Raw genomic sequence first — 18,134 nt, 5'->3', positions numbered from 1 at the left:
GTTTAGGGGTACTCGGCCTTGGCGGAGGGCTGCACGTTTTTGTTCCGTTTTCCCATTGGGTGCGCGATCCTCAAGGTGAAAAAAAAATAAAAAATCAAAGTTGCATATAAACAAGATGCAAGTGGGACACCACGGCGAGGCCCTCACCAACAGTGATGCACCTCCGCGCGAGGAACGAGTGCATGGCGTGGACATCTGCCACGAGCTGGCTGTCTCCGAAGGTGAAATAAGCCACGTCGCGTCCCGCCTCGGCAGCTGCCAGCATCTGGAGCAGCGCTGGGTTGGGAAGAAAGAAAGCCGCAAAATGTGTTCTCCGCGTGTCAAGAAAGTTTGAAACAACTTGCAGTACCTATAGACAAGTACCCTTGTCTTATTTATTAAATTGGTAATGAATGCTACTACTAAATTAAATAGAAAAAGTCGCATGGGTAAGGGGAAGGAGGGGTAAACTGGGGGATGGGTCTAACCCCCACTGAGGTGTGAATATTTAAAGAGACTGAAAATACACTCAGCAGCCAAGTCATTAGCTATGTTACCTTATTATTATTACTATTATTATACAGGGATGTGATTTGACCAAAGTGAAATTATCTGAAAATTTAGCCGGGGGTCTGGGGGCCGCTGGCACCCAGCTAGGTCCAGAGCTCATGGGTTTTCCATGTTTTTAAGTACTTTCAATGCACTCACATGACAAAGAAATAGACAAAACAACAGCATAAATTTTCAATGTATATTGAACTATCCCATATAAAATGGCAGTTTTAGTCAACTCAAAATCAGTCACATTCAAAAACATTGGACTGCCTTTGCTTTTAAAAACTATCACTGAGAATATCGTCATATCTAACTAATGTGATTACTAAGTTAACACATAAATAATGTTGAAGAGTTCAAATTTCATGAACAAATAATTGTATCATGACCAAATGAAAAGTAACTCATATTAGAGCATACCACAAATGTCTTTGTTATAGCAGAAGATGTTATCTGTCGGAGTCATGTGCATACACAATGAACTACTAAAAAAAAAAAAAAAAACGGATATTTTTTTTTGGGGGGGGGAGAGATAAAAAAAAAGCGGAATTCCGCAAATTAGCGGAAAAATCACATCCCTGATTATAGTAGCTCACGACATGATGCAGTCATTTGTTAAATTAAGACTCTCTGACAGTCAAGAATCTTATTGAATTAGGCATGTGCAAAACAAAAGGTACCCAATTTACAGTCAAGTGTTTGTCTGAATCCAAACAAAACTACGCTTTTTCTTCATTTATCACCCAATTAGAGGATACTACAAGAAAGCAATTACAAAGATAGCTCCAGGAGGCATATCATTAAGCAGACAGTAGATGATTGGGCCTATGGAGGCCTGCACGTCACTCCACATAATTAACAAATATGCATGGAGGTGTGCAGCTTTTTGCAGCATCAACTCTCCTCATGGCGGAAAGCTGAGGCAGAAGAGAAAAGCAGCAGATTGATGGACTAGTACTAGCGATCAATTTCACTATTAATGAACCGTATTAGCTTTGTCACTTGATCAATAGGAGGAAGGCGGCGAATAGGCCATAAGTAAATGAATGTATTCCCGCAAGACAAATGACCGCACTCCCGGCGCCGGAGCCGCTCATCCTGACATTTATTGCCTTCTATGCAGGAAGACGATCGGCGAGGACAGAATTTGAGCCGCGTTGCATCACCACTTGCCTTTAAGACGTGCGTCGCCTCCAAAAACCCCGCAGCCCCAGTTTCCTGTGGCCACCGAGGAAAGGTTGTCGCTGTGTTCGCCGGGGCGGGCAAAGCCGCAATAAGCCTGGAGCAGAGACAAAGGGTTAAAGAAAAAATACACAATTTAATGTGTTGAGTAAAATATGAAATGTTGTCCCAAACATTTATTGCTGTGAGTCACCACATCGTGAGTCATTCTTAATTTATTTTCACAATTTATGTTTGTGTAGATTCTCATCTATCCAGGTCATGAGAATTCTTGCTAGCTGAATGTCTTGGGGGTTTTTTTTAGGTTAAAAAATGGCAAATATGTTTTTAGGCTAACGATATTAAATACAGTAGAAAATACACACAATTCTATTTTTTTTTTTTTTGTCAAATCAAACTAAATTCTTGGGAGGAAAGTTATATTTGTAATTATGGCCGTGCAATTAATCGAAATTCAATTACAATTTCAATTATTACACTCCACAATTACAAAATCAGCATAATTGTAAAAAAAAAATAATAATAATAAAAATAACAAAAAAATTATATATATATATATATATATATATATATATATATATATATATATATATATATATATTATTAATACTAATTTATACATTTATAAATTTGCAACTTTTTTTAATTTTGAAATAACTAATTTAATAAATTTTGTTTCATCCAAAAGGAACTTGCATAATAGTGTTTCAAATAACTGTATTTGTCTTACTATTTTTTTTTACTTTTACACATTTTCTTGTTTAGTACCAAAAAAATAATCAAAATTTCAGTTATTACCAAAATAAGCGTGATTAATAGTTTCTTTATAATCAAGCAGCCTTATTTGTAATATGCCTTGAGCATCAGATGCAATATGTTCCTATGATAATTTAGTAAGTGCTACAATATATTTTGCCATACTCTATAGTTCTCTATATTATTTTCATAAAACTCATAAACATCACTTTAAATGACATTTCGATATTGTACTTAAAAGCGCGGTCAGATCGTTGAAGCTCCAGTCATTTTTGGGGTCACCGTACAGTCACAGGTCATAGGGAGGCTTTATTAGAACATAACACTTCCACACAATGCAATGCAAATGGACTATGGAACGCAGCAATTCTAAAAAGTCATTCTATTTGCCTGAAGGCTTGCGCTTGACAAGTCATTCAATGCATGAGCACATACAGGTTTAGTCAGCCTGGCTTTACATACATTTATATCATATATCAACCGTATGTCATTACACTTCCACAGCCACGGATGACAGCGCCATGAGTGGGTCGCGCAGCCCGTTGCTAATAGCAGGCTGACCTCAGCACATTCGTTCTCCCACCGGACTTTTAAGTAAATAGACAACATGGACCGCCCCCACCCCTTTGACCGCTCATAAATCCAGCAGGCATTTATCTGGAAAGTACAGTATTCCAAAAGGGATTGATCCTTACGTTGGTGCATTCCTCACACCCTTGTCAGAGCTGTCAAACAATTTCCCCAAGCCGTCTGACGGCAGCCTTGAAATTGCCAATGTCTTCATTTCCCGTAAAAAAAATGGATATCTTTACCTGGGAAGACCGTTGCATTCGCGGCTTCATTTTTGAAATTTCAAAATGCATACATTTAGATGAATTACCTTAAATATATGAAGGCTCAGAGATATACTGCAGTATATTCTGCAAACATGTCACAGTCCCATCTGTTTGCAACACATGCATGTCCTTCTCAAATATTTACATTGAGAAGCAGTGAGAATCATAAACATGAACCAATGAGTTGATGCTACCATGCATCATTTGGGGGTGGGGATGGAAGGTTCAACAACACCACTTTATAACTATGACGCTTATGTCGTGAAGTACTGGTACAAATAGAATGAAAAAAAAAAAAAAAGAGAACCTTATTGAGCTCGCGGTCAATTCCGTCTGGATGAAACTGTTGCAGGTAGTGCCTGAACGGCATAGCGTCGATTGCCACGATCTCCGTACATCTTCTTTGCCAGTCGTCTCTGAAATTAATGTTTTGTTACATCATAAAAACACAAATGTAGCAAAAGGGGCAAAAATTATTGCCGGCTAGTTTAGAAATTGCTTATATATTTAAAAAAAATATATATATATATACTATCAAAAAAATATGAAGGAATCTAACTTTTTTGTATTGTGGCTCCTTTTTTGTACAATACAGTATTTCCATCCATCCATCCATCCATTTTCTTGACCACTTTTCCTCACAAGGGTCACGGGGGGTGCTGGAGCCTATCCCAGCTGGCTTCGGGCAGTAGGCGGGGTACACCCTGAACTGGTTGCCAGCCAATCGCAGGGCACACAGAGACAAACAACCATACTCACAATCACACCTATGGACAATTTGGAGTGTTCAATTAACCTGCCATGCATGTCTTTGGAATGTGGGAGGAAACCGGAGTACCCGGTGAAAACCCACGCAAGCACGGGGAGAACATGCAAACTCCACCCAGGAAGGCCGAAGCCTGGACTCGATCTCACGTCCTCTGCACTGGGAGGCGGACGTGCTAACCAGTCAGCCACCGTGCTGCCCAATACAGTATTTAGTAAAAAAAAATAATTACATAATTATAAATAATAATAATTACATGAAGGAAATTTATCAAATAATGAATTATAATAATGAATTTAGCTGTTTGGAAATAATGGCAATTTTGGCAAAATATCTACTAGTGTTATAAAGATGACCTTCGTGGCAAAAAAAAAACAAATTTAGCGTTCTCATCAAGCTGTGTAGCATATGACAGCACATGAGAAATTACCATGCCATACAATGTCTAGTAGAAACCCCCCCAAAATTGGTTGTGATTTAGCGTACATAAAACCAGTTTTCAGTTTTCGAAAACAAGAAGCATGACGGATTAAATTTTTTTTTGGGGGGGGGGTATATATATGCACACTACAGTCATAAAGTAAAGAGAAAGGTTTGACTCTATGCCATAAATCTTTTCTAACCCCATTCACACACTTGTTGATGCATTTCATTTTGCGCCAAGGTCAAGCGGGCGGACCTAAATCACATAAATGTTTCTACATTGCTAGCATATCAAACACAGCCTGCGATGCAAGGGCTAAAAAATAGTTTTTAGGTGTCTTTAGATGAAGTGGAGTTTGGTTAATTACCTGGGAATGGTGTCCTGATGGCTTCCGCCAAATTTGTATGTCTGTGCGTAACCTGTGTATTTACTGTACTGCTGTGTCCCTGCAAAGTAAAAGCAGACGTGTTAATAATAAGGTTTTTTTTTTTTTTTTTTTTAAATGCTTGGCAACACACCCCACATTCACCTGAGTAATAAAGATGATGGACAAAATAGAAATGTTATCTTGAAGCGGTCATGGTTAAAACATAAGGGCTGAGGTTCTCATTAGAGCTCATTAGGAGGCTGGCTGTCGAGAGCACTCGCTGAGACGCTCCGCACACCGCAGTGGATAAACCAAGTGATTAGCAGTGTTGGTCTGGAAGAAGAGCGCGGCGGGGAAGGGGGAGCGAATCTCTCGAGCACGGGGGCCTGCGGGACAGTTTCGGCCGGCTATATTACTTAGCGTGGCCCGCAAAATACCTGGCGTAAGCCACGAGGCAGTAAAACGACAAGGAAGGATGACAAGTTCAAGCCAGTACATTGTCCCCTTATAATAGTCATTTTTGGGTTTGTTTGTTTTTTTTTTTAACAAAGAAAAATATCACTCTATGATATAATACTTTATAAAAACGTATCGTATTAAACAGTTTGTGTTGCGATTGATCTGTGCTGCTCCTTCTGCTGTGCCCGCCTTGGCCACCAGGATGCAGTATAATACAGTCATCTAATATAAGTGAAGAAGAAGAAATGCACCCTAAAAAGTCAATTTACAGTCAACTAAAATTGTAAGCATTTTACCCCACTGTATCAATCCTGTGTCATTTTCTGCTTCTCCTTGGTGCTTCTTGCAGCAAATGTTTGACCGTCCCGATGTCAGCCAATAAACTTAACAATCAATTCAATTAGGCCCCGAGCACTTTTGCAGATTTCATCGTGGCTGTAAGATCCATTACATTCCCTCCGTCCCTCCATGTGTGCCAAAAAGCATCACAGAATAATATGATTTACTGCACGGCCACAATGTAGCTACAGCTCGCATGCCGTAACAGGGACAAGAGAGAGATACGAGGCGGGGTTTAATAAAAATGATGGAATGGGAGAGTGCATTAGCGGAGCGGGTCTTGGGCAGGTCTTCCAGATATATTTAATTCCGGGCTCCTGTAATCATGTTAAGTGGAGGCAAGAGAGCAACTGCGGGCAGGAGAAATGAGAAGGTGACTTCTTGAGGGGAAACGGCGTGGCTTGAATGGTTACTGAGACGGTGACGCCTCTGGTGCTTACACTCAACATCGGGATCGTAAAATAATGATTCCATCCCCTCAGTCGACACTATTATTCCTTTTGTTTGGACTTGGCTTATAAATTAATTGGTTAATGTGAGCATGAGGGCCTCTACTTCTTACTTCCTGTTTGGGACCCGCCCATAGGATCTTAAAGTCATCTGCAATTCCTTTCACTCCTCTTTTCTGTGACTTGGGTTTTAAATTGTTGTAACTGTTGACACACTATTTGACGAAAACACGTCATTCATCACAGTAGCACGATTGTTTTTGTACAGTTTTCTTCTAGATTGACAAATAAAATATTGATTTTCATTGACGTAATCAAGCAGCCGCGAGAGTAAACAAAAAAAAAATGGGAGTCTCAGCAGGGGGGTGATGATCTCGTGCTGGGACTCCCTGATTCTCACGCTCGTTTTCGGCTGATGTCGATTTGTCCCAAACCTTGCTTGCCATGTTGCTGCCACTCACTCCTGAAGGACATTCAGTGGGAATTACTCAGCCCAACAATCAGGCAAGCTCGATCTCCGCCCCACCAACCGGGCTCACAATCAAGAGTAGGCGTGTGACAAGAAAACTGAGCATTTGCCACCATCATTATTGAAGCCCTAGTTGAGGCAAGATGGGGTCATCAGAAGACCTGGATGACTTTCTTCCGTCATCAGCCGTATGATTAAACTGTAATTTTGAAAAACTGTAATTCTGAAAAACTGTAATTTTGAAAAACTGTAATTCTGAAAAACTGTCATTTTGAAAAACTGTCATTTGGAAAAACTGTCATTTTGAAAAACTGCAATTTCTCACCTGTGATGATCAAACACTCGTCATGATCCAGAGCTTCAGTAAAGAGGCGAGACACGATAAGCTCGGGGTTGATGAGGAAACGGATCTCCTCTTGAACGAGGCCTGAACTGGTGACTCCTCCTCCCACGAACTGATTGGCAAAATCGACCTGAAACCCAAAATGGAAGAATTTATTTTTCTTTAGTGTATTACATTGACCACTTTGTGACAAAACCTCAAATTTCGGAGGTTGACTCCTAAATCTGTTGACCCCAGGGAAAGGACTTGAGTCCTTAGGTCCTAAGAAACCCCCTGCTGAGTGGAGCATTTGACATCTTTTGCAGTGTTTCAAGTAGGACCAGCTCGAGGGTCCCTTGTTTCTGCTCAGACATATAAAAGTCTGAAATCAGCCATGCGGAAGATATGATTCTCAATTTGAAGACTGTCAGTTGTTGCTCATTGGCCTGCAGACAGCCACGAGCAACCCCCCGTCACAACCCCTGGAAGGAAGACGTTTCGGGGCGGATGTCCCCAAACTGGTCACTCAACTCTGAGGACAATCAGCCAGGCCGCCAAAGTCTACTTGACAGGCTGTCAGCACACCAGCCGCCCCCGCCCCCCCCACCTCGGTGGAGCGGACATCAATCCGGGCCGCGGCGTTCCCGAGGGCTGGTCATGAGCGCTCGTCAGCTGTCAGCTGGTGGCGACTGAAGGCAAACAAAAGGTGAAAGGCAAAACGGGCCATTCTGACAAGAGAGCAGGAAGTGCGGCTGATGTGGAAAGCGGGGCGGGCTATGAGGCCGCGACCCCGGTCCCTGCGCACCCTCTCGTACGCCTTTTCAGCAGTGGTAAGCATTTTGGATGAAGAGCTACAGAATTTAGCGACAGAGATCCCGCAAACGTGCCGTGTTAGTCTTCCCAAAAAAGTGTTAAAGACAAGCGTTGTTGTTCATTCCTAAAAGGAAGGGGGACAATTCTAAAATGTTCCGTATTTCAAAGTGGAACGATTCGATTTGGTTCATTTCGATACACTCGCAACTTTTAACCAAAGAACGATTTTCTGGTTCACACCCACTAAAAAGTATATTTTATATTATCGCAAGACACTGTAACTATATGCAGTTTTAACATTACAGTAATTCTGGACTATAAGACGCACCTGACTATAAGCCGCGCTAGCTAAATTTGGGGAATAGTCGAGTTTGTTACACATATAAGCCGCACCCAACTGTAAACCGCAGGTGTTTTAATGTTACTGCACCGGGTTCCAGCTACTTTCTTTCCCATAATGAGGACGCAAATTGTCTCACTCTCGTTCTCTCTCTTACTGCACTGCCTGACGCTCTTGCGCTTCCTTTATAGTGTTCCCCCTTGTGATCTGATGGATAAGCCGCACCTTTGTATTAGCCGCAGGGTCGAATGCAAGTGAAAAAAGTAGCGGCTTATAGTGCAGAAACTATTGTAATACTGGGAAACTCTAAATTGCTGGATTAGACAAGTTTCAACACCTAATTTAGTGATTCTTCTCCCGCGCACCACACCTTGAGAATCACGGTTCCATACTACGCCTCCATCTTACCTGAAGCATTCCATAACCATCATCTTCAATGGTCCCTTCAGATGCAATGTACAGCTTTGTGAGCAGAGTCTCTGAGCTAAAAAAAATAATAATAATAATTGCATCAGAAACTTTTATTTAAATGATCAAAATCAATTAACTTCACCTTTCCCAATCTGGAAGATTATCCAGGTTTTTTCGTGTAAACGTCACCAGACCAGTCGGCTCTTAAAAGCAAAAAATGGAGGGAATATGTTTGTCTTCGTGTACTGTTAAGCATATTAGTAGTAGAAATAAAATCAAAACTTACTATGCTCAGTGACACTTTTGAAGTAGCACATTAGAGTTTTTAATTTCTCAATCTTCCTGGATGACGATCCTTCAAACAGCCTGGAGGCAAAAAGACGACACGTTAGATTTAATGAAGTATTTATTTGTTCTACATGTAATTATTAAGAGTATATTTAACTCTTTGACTGCCAAAAACGTTAAATAACGTTTAGTAAAATCCTATGGAGGAGTGCCAAAGACGTTAAAAGACGTTTGTTTCAAAACAGAGGTGAAACTAACCATTTTCTATTGTTGATTACTGAAAAAAGGAATAAGGTAGAAACAAACTTTTTTTTCTGATGAAAGGTGAGAGTCCAATCTTTCATTTGGTAGTATGTGTGTTTCCATAGTCCAAACACATCATTTTCTATGGACCTTGAAAGATCAGTCAAAATGCTTAAAATCGGCTGGCACCCACGGCATCCCTTTTCTGAAAACGTCTGGCAGTCAAAGGGTTAAATGCATTGGTTTCATTTTGTAAGGTATTATGCACTTCAATTAGTTACAAGAGCATGTACACCACAGGGTGAACTATCTGACAGTGTCAATCAAAAGTGAACTTTATCATCTTTGACATAGTTTTTGCATTGAATTTCATTCGACTTTACGTTCATTTCTTAAAACAAAAAGCATGTTTTTTTTTTTAAGCAAGGGGGTTGTTTGTGACATCACAAATCCACATACTAAATGGAGATTAAAGTGTGACAGGGACGGGAGTCGTCCACGTGAGTTCAGTCATGCTTCAGCGTTTGATATGAATTAGTTGAGCCCTCACTCAGCCTCCTTTTCAGTCACTTGCCGATTATGTAGGATCTCTGCTGTGGGCACAATGGCGTTGCCTCAGGCTTGCCATCACTTGTGCCACTTTGTAGCACTCTCTCACACACACACACACACACACACACACACACACACACACACAAGGGGAAAAAAAAGCAAAGCAGGAGCTTGGGCCTCCTCCTCCTTGGGGATACATTAAGACGTCCTGTGTTGCTTTTAAAGCAAGGAAGCGTGAGGTCAACCTCGCTTTCCTGACAACTAATGTACGCATTGCTGCTAGTGGCAAAGTTTTGAATGCACATTAAAAAACGCCGTCGCACTCCAGTCCTGAGCGTGTTGTAAGAATTTTCATGTGGCGAGAGGGGAATGAAATGACAAAAGCTTGATGCTCTGAAAGCCCCTCGGGGGAGCGACAATCTCATTCTTCAGAGTCTCATTTTGTGTTTCCATTGGAGGCCGGTAGCAACAATCTTGCGTCGTACACTCCTTGAGGGTAAAGTGTCTTTGACTTGCCTTGCTGGCGAGAGCAGGCTTTTAAGTGATGAAGGAAGGCAATATGGTCTATGGGAGAATCCATACAGGATTATATAATATAGAATGGAACCACAAAAGTTGTACAATTTGGAGTTCAACCAAAATTCCCTGGAAAAAATATGCCTCAAAAGTCAAGCAAAGCCATTATTGCACATGACTGCAGCTCAATGAATAAAAACAAAACAAAAAAAAACACACTTGTAAGTTTTTTTTTATAATGAGATAACAATGGGTACAAGTGTGATGATAACCAGAGAGCTGTAAATGCTCTATAAGATACAAGCTGAGAGCTATATGGGTGGCACTGAACTTAATGTACTTAATGAACTTAACTGTTTAATGCTAATACATAATAGGAAACACAATACACTAGTTATAGAATATCAGTGCAAAGAATGAATATTACTGCATGTACCCCAGAAGGAGCAGCACAATTAAAGCAAAAAGTGTTGAGTTCCTTTGCATTCCTTTAAATCATGCCATTGATGTATGCTTCTATAAAATAGAATGCAATACAAGAGCTACTTTTTTTTATTAAAAACATATTAAGAACAATTTGAGTTTTTTTAGTGTGTGTGGGGGGCTGGAACATATTAATGGCATTTCCATTCATTTCAATGGGGAAAGGCGATTTGATATAAACGTGTATTGGTATTGGAACTCCAATTAAACTAAAATACTTCAGACACTATCATTTATGAGTCATCTTTAACTCTTTGACTGCCAGACGTTTTCAGAAAAGAGATGCCGTGGGTGCCAGCCGATTTAAGCATTTTGACTGATCTTTCAAGGTCCACAGAAAATTATGTGTTTGGACTATGGAAACACACATACTACCAAATGAAAGATTGAACTCTCATCTTTCATCAGAAAAAAAAAGTTTGTTTCTACCTTATTCCGTTTTTCAGTAATCAACAATAGAAAATGGTTAGTTTCACCTCTGTTTTGAAACAAACGTCTTTTAACGTCTTTGGCACTCCTCCATAGGATTTTACTAAACGTTATTTAACGTTTTTGGCAGTCAAAGAGTTAAAATGTTAATAAACATTTTGTGTCTAAATTAATCAAGTTTAATGCTAAACATGATATCAGTTACATTTTATTCCGTGTCCTCTAGTAATACAAAATATCAACGCATTAAAAAAATAAAGTCAGCTCAATTAAGAAGCACAGGCTTTTTTTGCTTGCATATCACCGACACAAAACCTTGATGTAAATGAACTAGCGATGCCACTGCACACTGACACAGGCTTCTACCAAACCGCCAATGGCATTCTCCGTCTGACTCGATGCAAATCGAATTTTCCCCTCCATTTAGGTAATTACACCGCAATGCCAAAAGAGATTGGGGGGTGGTGGTGGTGGGATGTCTGCGCGGCGATCTACGGACTTATTTTGCTTGACATCTTTCAGCCCGCAATTAGGCTTGAGCGTTACCTAAAGAAGTTGATATCCGGGTAGTTGCCGTACTCGCTGCGTCTCGAGTTGCGCCGCGGGAAGGTGCAGAAGAAGGCGTTGGCGAGCAGGCAGGCCACCTGCTCCTGCGACATGCTGATGGAGTGACTGGTGCCCCTCTTGAGGAGCGGTATGGGCTGGAAAAAGAAGAAGCAGAGCGGCACGACCGCAGAGGAAGGTCAAAATCATTTGTTTAGTCCATTTGCCAAATGAGATGTTGAAGGATGTCGCGTAAGAGTACTAATTTGGCGCCACTTTGGCCCGCCTCTTGAATCATGGCTACAATCAAGGGCATTAAATATAGAGAGTAAAGGAGAGCTGTGGAAGGAATTCTGTTGTTTTCCGATCTTTAGGCAGACAGACAAGCCTCTTTCAGAGATAATGCAAAATCAGGGGGTCAAGTTCCGTTTCTACAGTGGCAATATGAACCCATTTTGTACATTAACTTGAAACACATTATAATCGTGAACAATTTTGAAAGTCATCTAACTAAAAAAAAATTATCATCAATAATAAACAATATCAGATTTATTATACATAAACATTTTAGTTTACAGGAATATTAATGCTAAAATACATGCAAATGAACCATGAACTAAACACTAGTCGAACAGCAACAATTGCGTTCACAAATCAGGACAGAACAGAATTCGAAACTAAACCCTTGGTATGTCCTTCTACATTGATGCTGTTTATACAGAAGAGCAACAACTAGGGGGGGAAATAGAAAATGCTATAATTTACTGTCAGTGTAAAAGGGGCTATTTGATGATATATTTAATGTTTAATCAACCCAGATAGAAACACATTTATGTAAATTTAATTAAGGAATTATTAGCTTGAAATCCCCTCACATGCACAAAAACTGGACCATAATACCCATAAAGAGCATTAACATGGGATTGTCAATAGCGAGGCTCCTTGACCTCACACTTTGACTGCTGTTTGGGATCTTCTATCATGTTGTGTGTGTGAGTGACCACACCGGGGTCAACCCGCGGCCATTGCGGCGCATGGACGTCGGCTCTTTCGCGGTCAAGTGAATTCGCTGGTTAGCGATGGCTGTTACCTTGGTGCACAGCTCCGACGCCCTCAGCGCTAATTGCACCAGCTTTGGCAGCAGGGAGCCAAACAGATGTTCCGCAGCGGCAGGCTCCAGGACCTTGGAGAGCGAGAGAGCAAAAGAGAGAATATCTGTTTATGTTTGTTGCTTTGCCACTAAACTGCATGTGACATGATGAGCAAGTTTGGGAGGACATGTTTATTTTTACAAAAAGGTTATAGCTGGTTTTGCGCACCTTCTTAACTCATTTGCTCCCAAAAACGTATAAAAACGTTCTATTTTAAATAATGTCATGCTCCCAAAGACTTATTTATACGTTTTTTTTATGCTAGAGCAGAGAGGGCTTTGATGCAGCCTCGGACCCGAAGAGGTCACTTAAAGCAATGGTAGTTGTTACAAAAAATGGCCAGCAAGTGGCAGCAGAGTATACGGGATCCCCAGTGTTTTAAATAGATTTGTGAATAAGGACGAAACTTAGCTATATTCTAATGCTAATTGCTGCAAAATGGAAACAGATAGAAATATACTTTTTTTTCCTGATGAAAGAGGAGACTAATCTTTCTTTTGGTAGGTTCCATGTTTTTATAGCAATAGAACACAATATTTTGTGGGCCTTGCAAAATCAGTCAAAATCCAGTAAAACAGCCGGGAGCGAAGGGGGTTGCTTCGGTGAAAATGGCCTGGAGTGAATGAGTTAAAAAGGTTTAATCCAAGAATTTAAGATCAAGTTTACAAATACAGTATTTACACAGGTCCACACATACGATTACTGTCCTTTTTACAGTAGCACTATGAGGCTATGAACAGAATTATATTTGCTATGTACAGTACAATGCATTCTAAATTGTGCAAATTATTTAACGACAACATAAACTTCAAGTTATAAATATAATTCCAAGTTTCTTTGTTTTTAACCAAAATCAGAAAGATAACAGTATTTTAAAAAAATAAATTAAAATGCACTGTTCCAAATTATTTACGCACGTTTCAAGGCATTTTACTGACTGGAAAGAAATGAAAATTGTTAGTTATTTGTTGAATTTGCAGCATTAGAGGATCACATTTACTGAATTAAAAAATCTCAAGCAAATATATATTAACGGGTCTATAAGGCCCTTTATTTGATAGCTGCTTTACAATTCTAGTTCTCATTAAGCTTTTGCTTGAATTTGTTGGCAAAGATGCTGAATAGAAACTCTTAAAGTCAAGGTCTCATTGCATCTAACAAGGCGACAATTCAGTAAAATTGAAATCAATCCTTTGCATTTTAAGCGAACAAGACCAAAAAACACGAGGATGGCTTCATAAGTTTCGAGATCATATCAAAACCAACAACTGATAGCCAAATAAGAGGACATGTCTTATTAAACATATGGCATGTTTACACCCACACAAATGTCAAAAAGATCAATCATGGAGCCATCTCATCAGTAGTGCTATGCCGAGCCAAGTCATTAAACACTCTTCGGAGTGGTGGTGGTGGTGGTGGTGGGGGAGGATGTGGGGGGGGTATGCAAATGGCCAAGGGTAGTGGAGGACTTGCCAGGCCGAGGAGCCCGGGACATTTGTACTATGGCAAAGGAAGCCTGACTAAACACTGCTCTAAGTAATGGGCTTGGTGTGATGAATGAAGGCGCTTGGCCAGGACGAGCCGGTGGATGGAGCCGAGCCCTTTTTAAAATCAGTGCCAGGCTGTGCATCAAATCAGCTGAACTAACTGCACGCCGCTTGATTCGGGCCTGTACATCACGCCAAACTGACAACATAGTCAAGAGGGTTGCGTGCGCGTGAGTGTGTGCGCGCGCCTCCTGTTTCTATTCCCCACCGGTTCGAGCAGTAAAACAATCTGCTTGGCTGCCTGCGCAAATAAACACACACACACACACACACGCATACGCACGCTCGTAAATACGGCCCGAGGAAAACTGTCCGTCAACAGCTTTTGTTATGCGTGAAGAGTGTGCGCGCCGAGATGAATATTCAAGGGAGGCGCCGGGCCCGTCACTCCGTGCCACTCATGTCGACTTCCCTCTGACACTCAAATGTATCCCGCTTCCCTGTCTCCTGTAGTCTGAGAAAGAAATATTGATTGAAAACGCTTCCTGATTATCTCTTTGACTGCCAAAAACGTTAAATAACGTTTAGTAAAATCCTATGGAGGAGTGCCAAAGACGTTAAAAGACGTTTGTTTCAAAACAGAGGTGAAACTAACCATTTTCTATTGTTGATTACTGAAAAACGGAATAAGGTAGAAACAAACTTTTTTTTCTGATGAAAGGTGAGAGTCCAATCTTTCATTTGGTAGTATGTGTGTTTCCATAGTCCAAACACATAATTTTCTATGGACCTTGAAAGATCAGTCAAAATGCTTAAAATCGGCTGGCACCCACGGCATCCCTTTTCTGAAAACGTCTGGCAGTCAAAGAGTTAAACTTAAACGTATGTAATGATTATACCAATAGAGATTGCAATAAACCTTGTACATTTTTATCAAATCGATAAGGAAATGAAGTAATTAACCGTCAGAGGTAGCAGTCAGAGACAGCAAGGCCTCCATGAAATTGTGTTTATTTATTCCTGACACACTATTCTCTTTGTGCATAGTGTTTCTGTTAACTGCACTGCTTCCATTTTGCATAGTATTTTTTTTTTTAGGAATGGTCGATACCACTTTTTTTCAGACCGATACCAGTACGAGTACTCGAGTAGTCACCAATACCAAGTACTGATACCACTCGTACTTTTGATAAATAATAACCCCACCCCAACTACAAAAAAAAACAATAACAGGTAATAAACATTTTAATAAAAAAAAAAAAGACATTAAAATTGCATGAACTTAATGGAAATGTTCTATTCTTCTTATTTCAAATTTCTAGTTCCTGATCATAAAATGGCCACCATCACGATACCAATACCATTGGAAGTTCGGCCTGGTACCAATACTCGCCCATCCCTATTATTTTTTAGGTCAGATTAGAGCCTCTATAGTGCTGCCATGTCAAACTCATCTGCCCAGTCCCGGCCAATGCTCAAACTACAGTGGGTATAAAAAGTCAACACACCCATGTTAAAATGTTTTGTGATCGAAAAATATGAGAACAAGATAAATGTTTTCAAAAACCTATGTGCCCACATAAGTAAAAGTCCAATTACAATAAAACTGAAATCTTTGAGGGAAAGTAAAAAATAAATGCCAGAGTTAATGCCTCTGACTAACCTCAAATCGATTTCAGATGTTCTAGTAGGCTGTTCAGTGTCTGCCATGCTTTGTAAAAAAGTTTGACTTAGGTTTAAACAAGACCATAACACATTTTCCCGCATGCGTTTAGGAGATTTTTCTCGAGTTAGGTTGTACAGGTTACATTAAAGGTGGTGATGATGATGAAAAGCTAGTGGTCATGTTTTTAGATAATCTAGTCTGTAACAGTCATGAAAGCGTTGATAAAAACCCAACTCGAGCCATAGCCTAACTAAGTCTACATAGTACTATGTATATGAAATGTCATCAATGAAGCAAAAGAGATGGTATCAAAAATCAATAAACATTTGCTAATTTTGCATAGCTCAAAAAGCTGTCAACACTCGGGATTTTATGCCCCATTCTTACATGATTTATGACACGCATGTGACGCCCGATTGATTCGACACTAAAAAGGGGGCGGGGTAAAGCGTTTCCTAATGTCAGCCATTTTCCTTCCTGACAAGTTACCAAACGTGACCTTTTGGGCAGATTAAATTATTGCTCTACACACCCACTTTGCTTGTAAAGGGTGGCAACATTCTTCTCATGCGAAATCCATTACAGTTGGGTTTTTTCCCTCCCCCAGATTGACAGCAACACATTTTTCATCACCGCATCCACGTGGAGGAAAAAAACAATTCATGCTTCTTCTTTTTTTTTTTTTTTTTGCAACAAAATGTGATGCATTCTTGATGCTGCGGCGGCGCCGGTGTGAGTGAATGGATTCTCCCTTAGAGAAAATAACACTTCTTAAGATTTCTCATGTTTACAAGCTCAGGAGAGATTTCTCCGATCACCTAGTGTCACTGCACGCAGCCTGTCTGACTGAACAAATGGAATATTCCCACCACCTTTACAGCCAGACAGTCAGTGCAGCCCTTACTGGTCCTCTACACACAGTGATGCACACACAAAGATGGGGAGGAGGGTGTAGAGGTGCATCAAGCTGTCACATGATGAATGGCCTTTAAGAGGGGTTCGGAGAAACACTGACATGTATGTCGGTCAACCTGCTATGAGTGGGCTTTTGTGATTATTTCATTTACCTTTTAACTGTAAAAAATGGATCAAACGCACCCAATATACTGCCTTGCTGAGGACAGGCGTTATAGAAAATGGGTGGATTTATGTGTTTCAGTCTACCCTGTCCTGTTCTGTGCATGTCCCGAGTTGTTGTGCACACTAGTGCTATTTCAGGTCAGTTTTACCCGTAATATCTAAGAGAAGAGGCCAGAAATTAATTTATACATGTTAAATATTAAAAGGACGAAGGAGTGGATATGTTTGAATGTTGCTACTTTTAACATTTCCCATACAAGATTAAGATAGGAATCAAAAGCAATCAATTTACCCTTACTGTCAAACAGGCTTACCTTAGTGCAGTACAAATGTAATGCAGTGAAGTCCCACTTCTTGGCAGTAGAAGCGCAGTATTTCAATATTGCAGTCTGTAATACATAAAATAATTGTTTTATTTTTAATTAATTCAAATTTAAAGAAAAAAAAACCTCGGTAACCCTGCAACAAATCCAACTCCATTCAGTCGGGCATGCCGAGTAGGTCTGTTTTGTTGAATAAGGACGCCACCTAATGGCATAATGTGGTAATGACAACAACAACACTGCACCCTGGGAAAGAAACTTGCCTTCAACTCAGCAGTGCTTCTAATTCTCCTCGTCAAAGTCTGCTTAATCAACTCCCATCGACTCTTGTTCTGAAGTTCTCGTGTTTCCTGTGAAAAGAGAAGATTTGTTAGATGTGTGTAATAACGATGCATTTCATGTAAAAGAGCCTTGCAAAACCCATTTTACATACAATGGTTAAATAGGTGCACTATTATATCAAGTACATATTATATTATATATTTTTAAATGTGAGAAGAAGCTAGGGAAAACCCGATACAAGGAGAACATGTCGGCACTGGATTTTCAGTGTGGAGTTTGCATGTTTTTGTCTTACTTGCTTGGATTTTCTCCATTTACTCAAGAAAAAAATATGCCTGTTAGCATCATTAAACATTCTAAATTGTCCAGTGGTGTGATTTTTTTAACCCTCACCCACGACTGTCATGAGGAAATGCGCTGAAGGAAACAGACAGATGAATGGATTAGTGTTACGTTACCTCATCTTGCACAGGAAATAGATTCCTGCTTGAACAGGGCATTTTGACATGGACATCATCCCACGTATCGTCAAAAGTGTCAGGATACGGAACAGTTGCGTGACCAAGAAAGTCTGTCTGTCAACATCGTGGAAAGGAAACAAGTGTCATATTTTTAATAAAA

The 18,134-nt window shown here is 40.2% G+C and overlaps 1 protein-coding gene across 2 annotated transcripts in view; it reads right to left on the bottom strand.

Annotated features, from left to right (window-relative positions):
• LOC144037942 (poly(ADP-ribose) glycohydrolase) overlaps positions 1 to 18,134 on the bottom strand; it is a 55,818-nt gene that overhangs the window by 36,191 nt on the left and 1,493 nt on the right. For both annotated transcript variants that reach the window (XM_077549834.1, XM_077549833.1), the window contains exons 4-16: positions 17,972 to 18,088; positions 17,495 to 17,581; positions 17,223 to 17,297; positions 12,612 to 12,704; positions 11,525 to 11,679; positions 8,754 to 8,833; positions 8,610 to 8,670; positions 8,465 to 8,540; positions 6,907 to 7,054; positions 4,866 to 4,944; positions 3,616 to 3,724; positions 1,708 to 1,813; positions 148 to 276 (exon numbers count right to left, since the gene is read on the bottom strand). In XM_077549834.1, coding sequence (XP_077405960.1) covers positions 148 to 276; positions 1,708 to 1,813; positions 3,616 to 3,724; positions 4,866 to 4,944; positions 6,907 to 7,054; positions 8,465 to 8,540; positions 8,610 to 8,670; positions 8,754 to 8,833; positions 11,525 to 11,679; positions 12,612 to 12,704; positions 17,223 to 17,297; positions 17,495 to 17,581; positions 17,972 to 18,088 — 1,315 coding nt within the window. The remainder of the gene's footprint in view (positions 1 to 147; positions 277 to 1,707; positions 1,814 to 3,615; positions 3,725 to 4,865; positions 4,945 to 6,906; positions 7,055 to 8,464; positions 8,541 to 8,609; positions 8,671 to 8,753; positions 8,834 to 11,524; positions 11,680 to 12,611; positions 12,705 to 17,222; positions 17,298 to 17,494; positions 17,582 to 17,971; positions 18,089 to 18,134) is intronic.

Source organism: Vanacampus margaritifer, chromosome 18, assembly GCF_051991255.1.
Source record: "Vanacampus margaritifer isolate UIUO_Vmar chromosome 18, RoL_Vmar_1.0, whole genome shotgun sequence".
Taxonomy (NCBI): Eukaryota; Metazoa; Chordata; class Actinopteri; order Syngnathiformes; family Syngnathidae; genus Vanacampus; species Vanacampus margaritifer.
The sequence above is the reverse complement of the archived record's forward strand: the minus strand, read 5'-3'. Positions and strand labels throughout refer to the sequence as shown.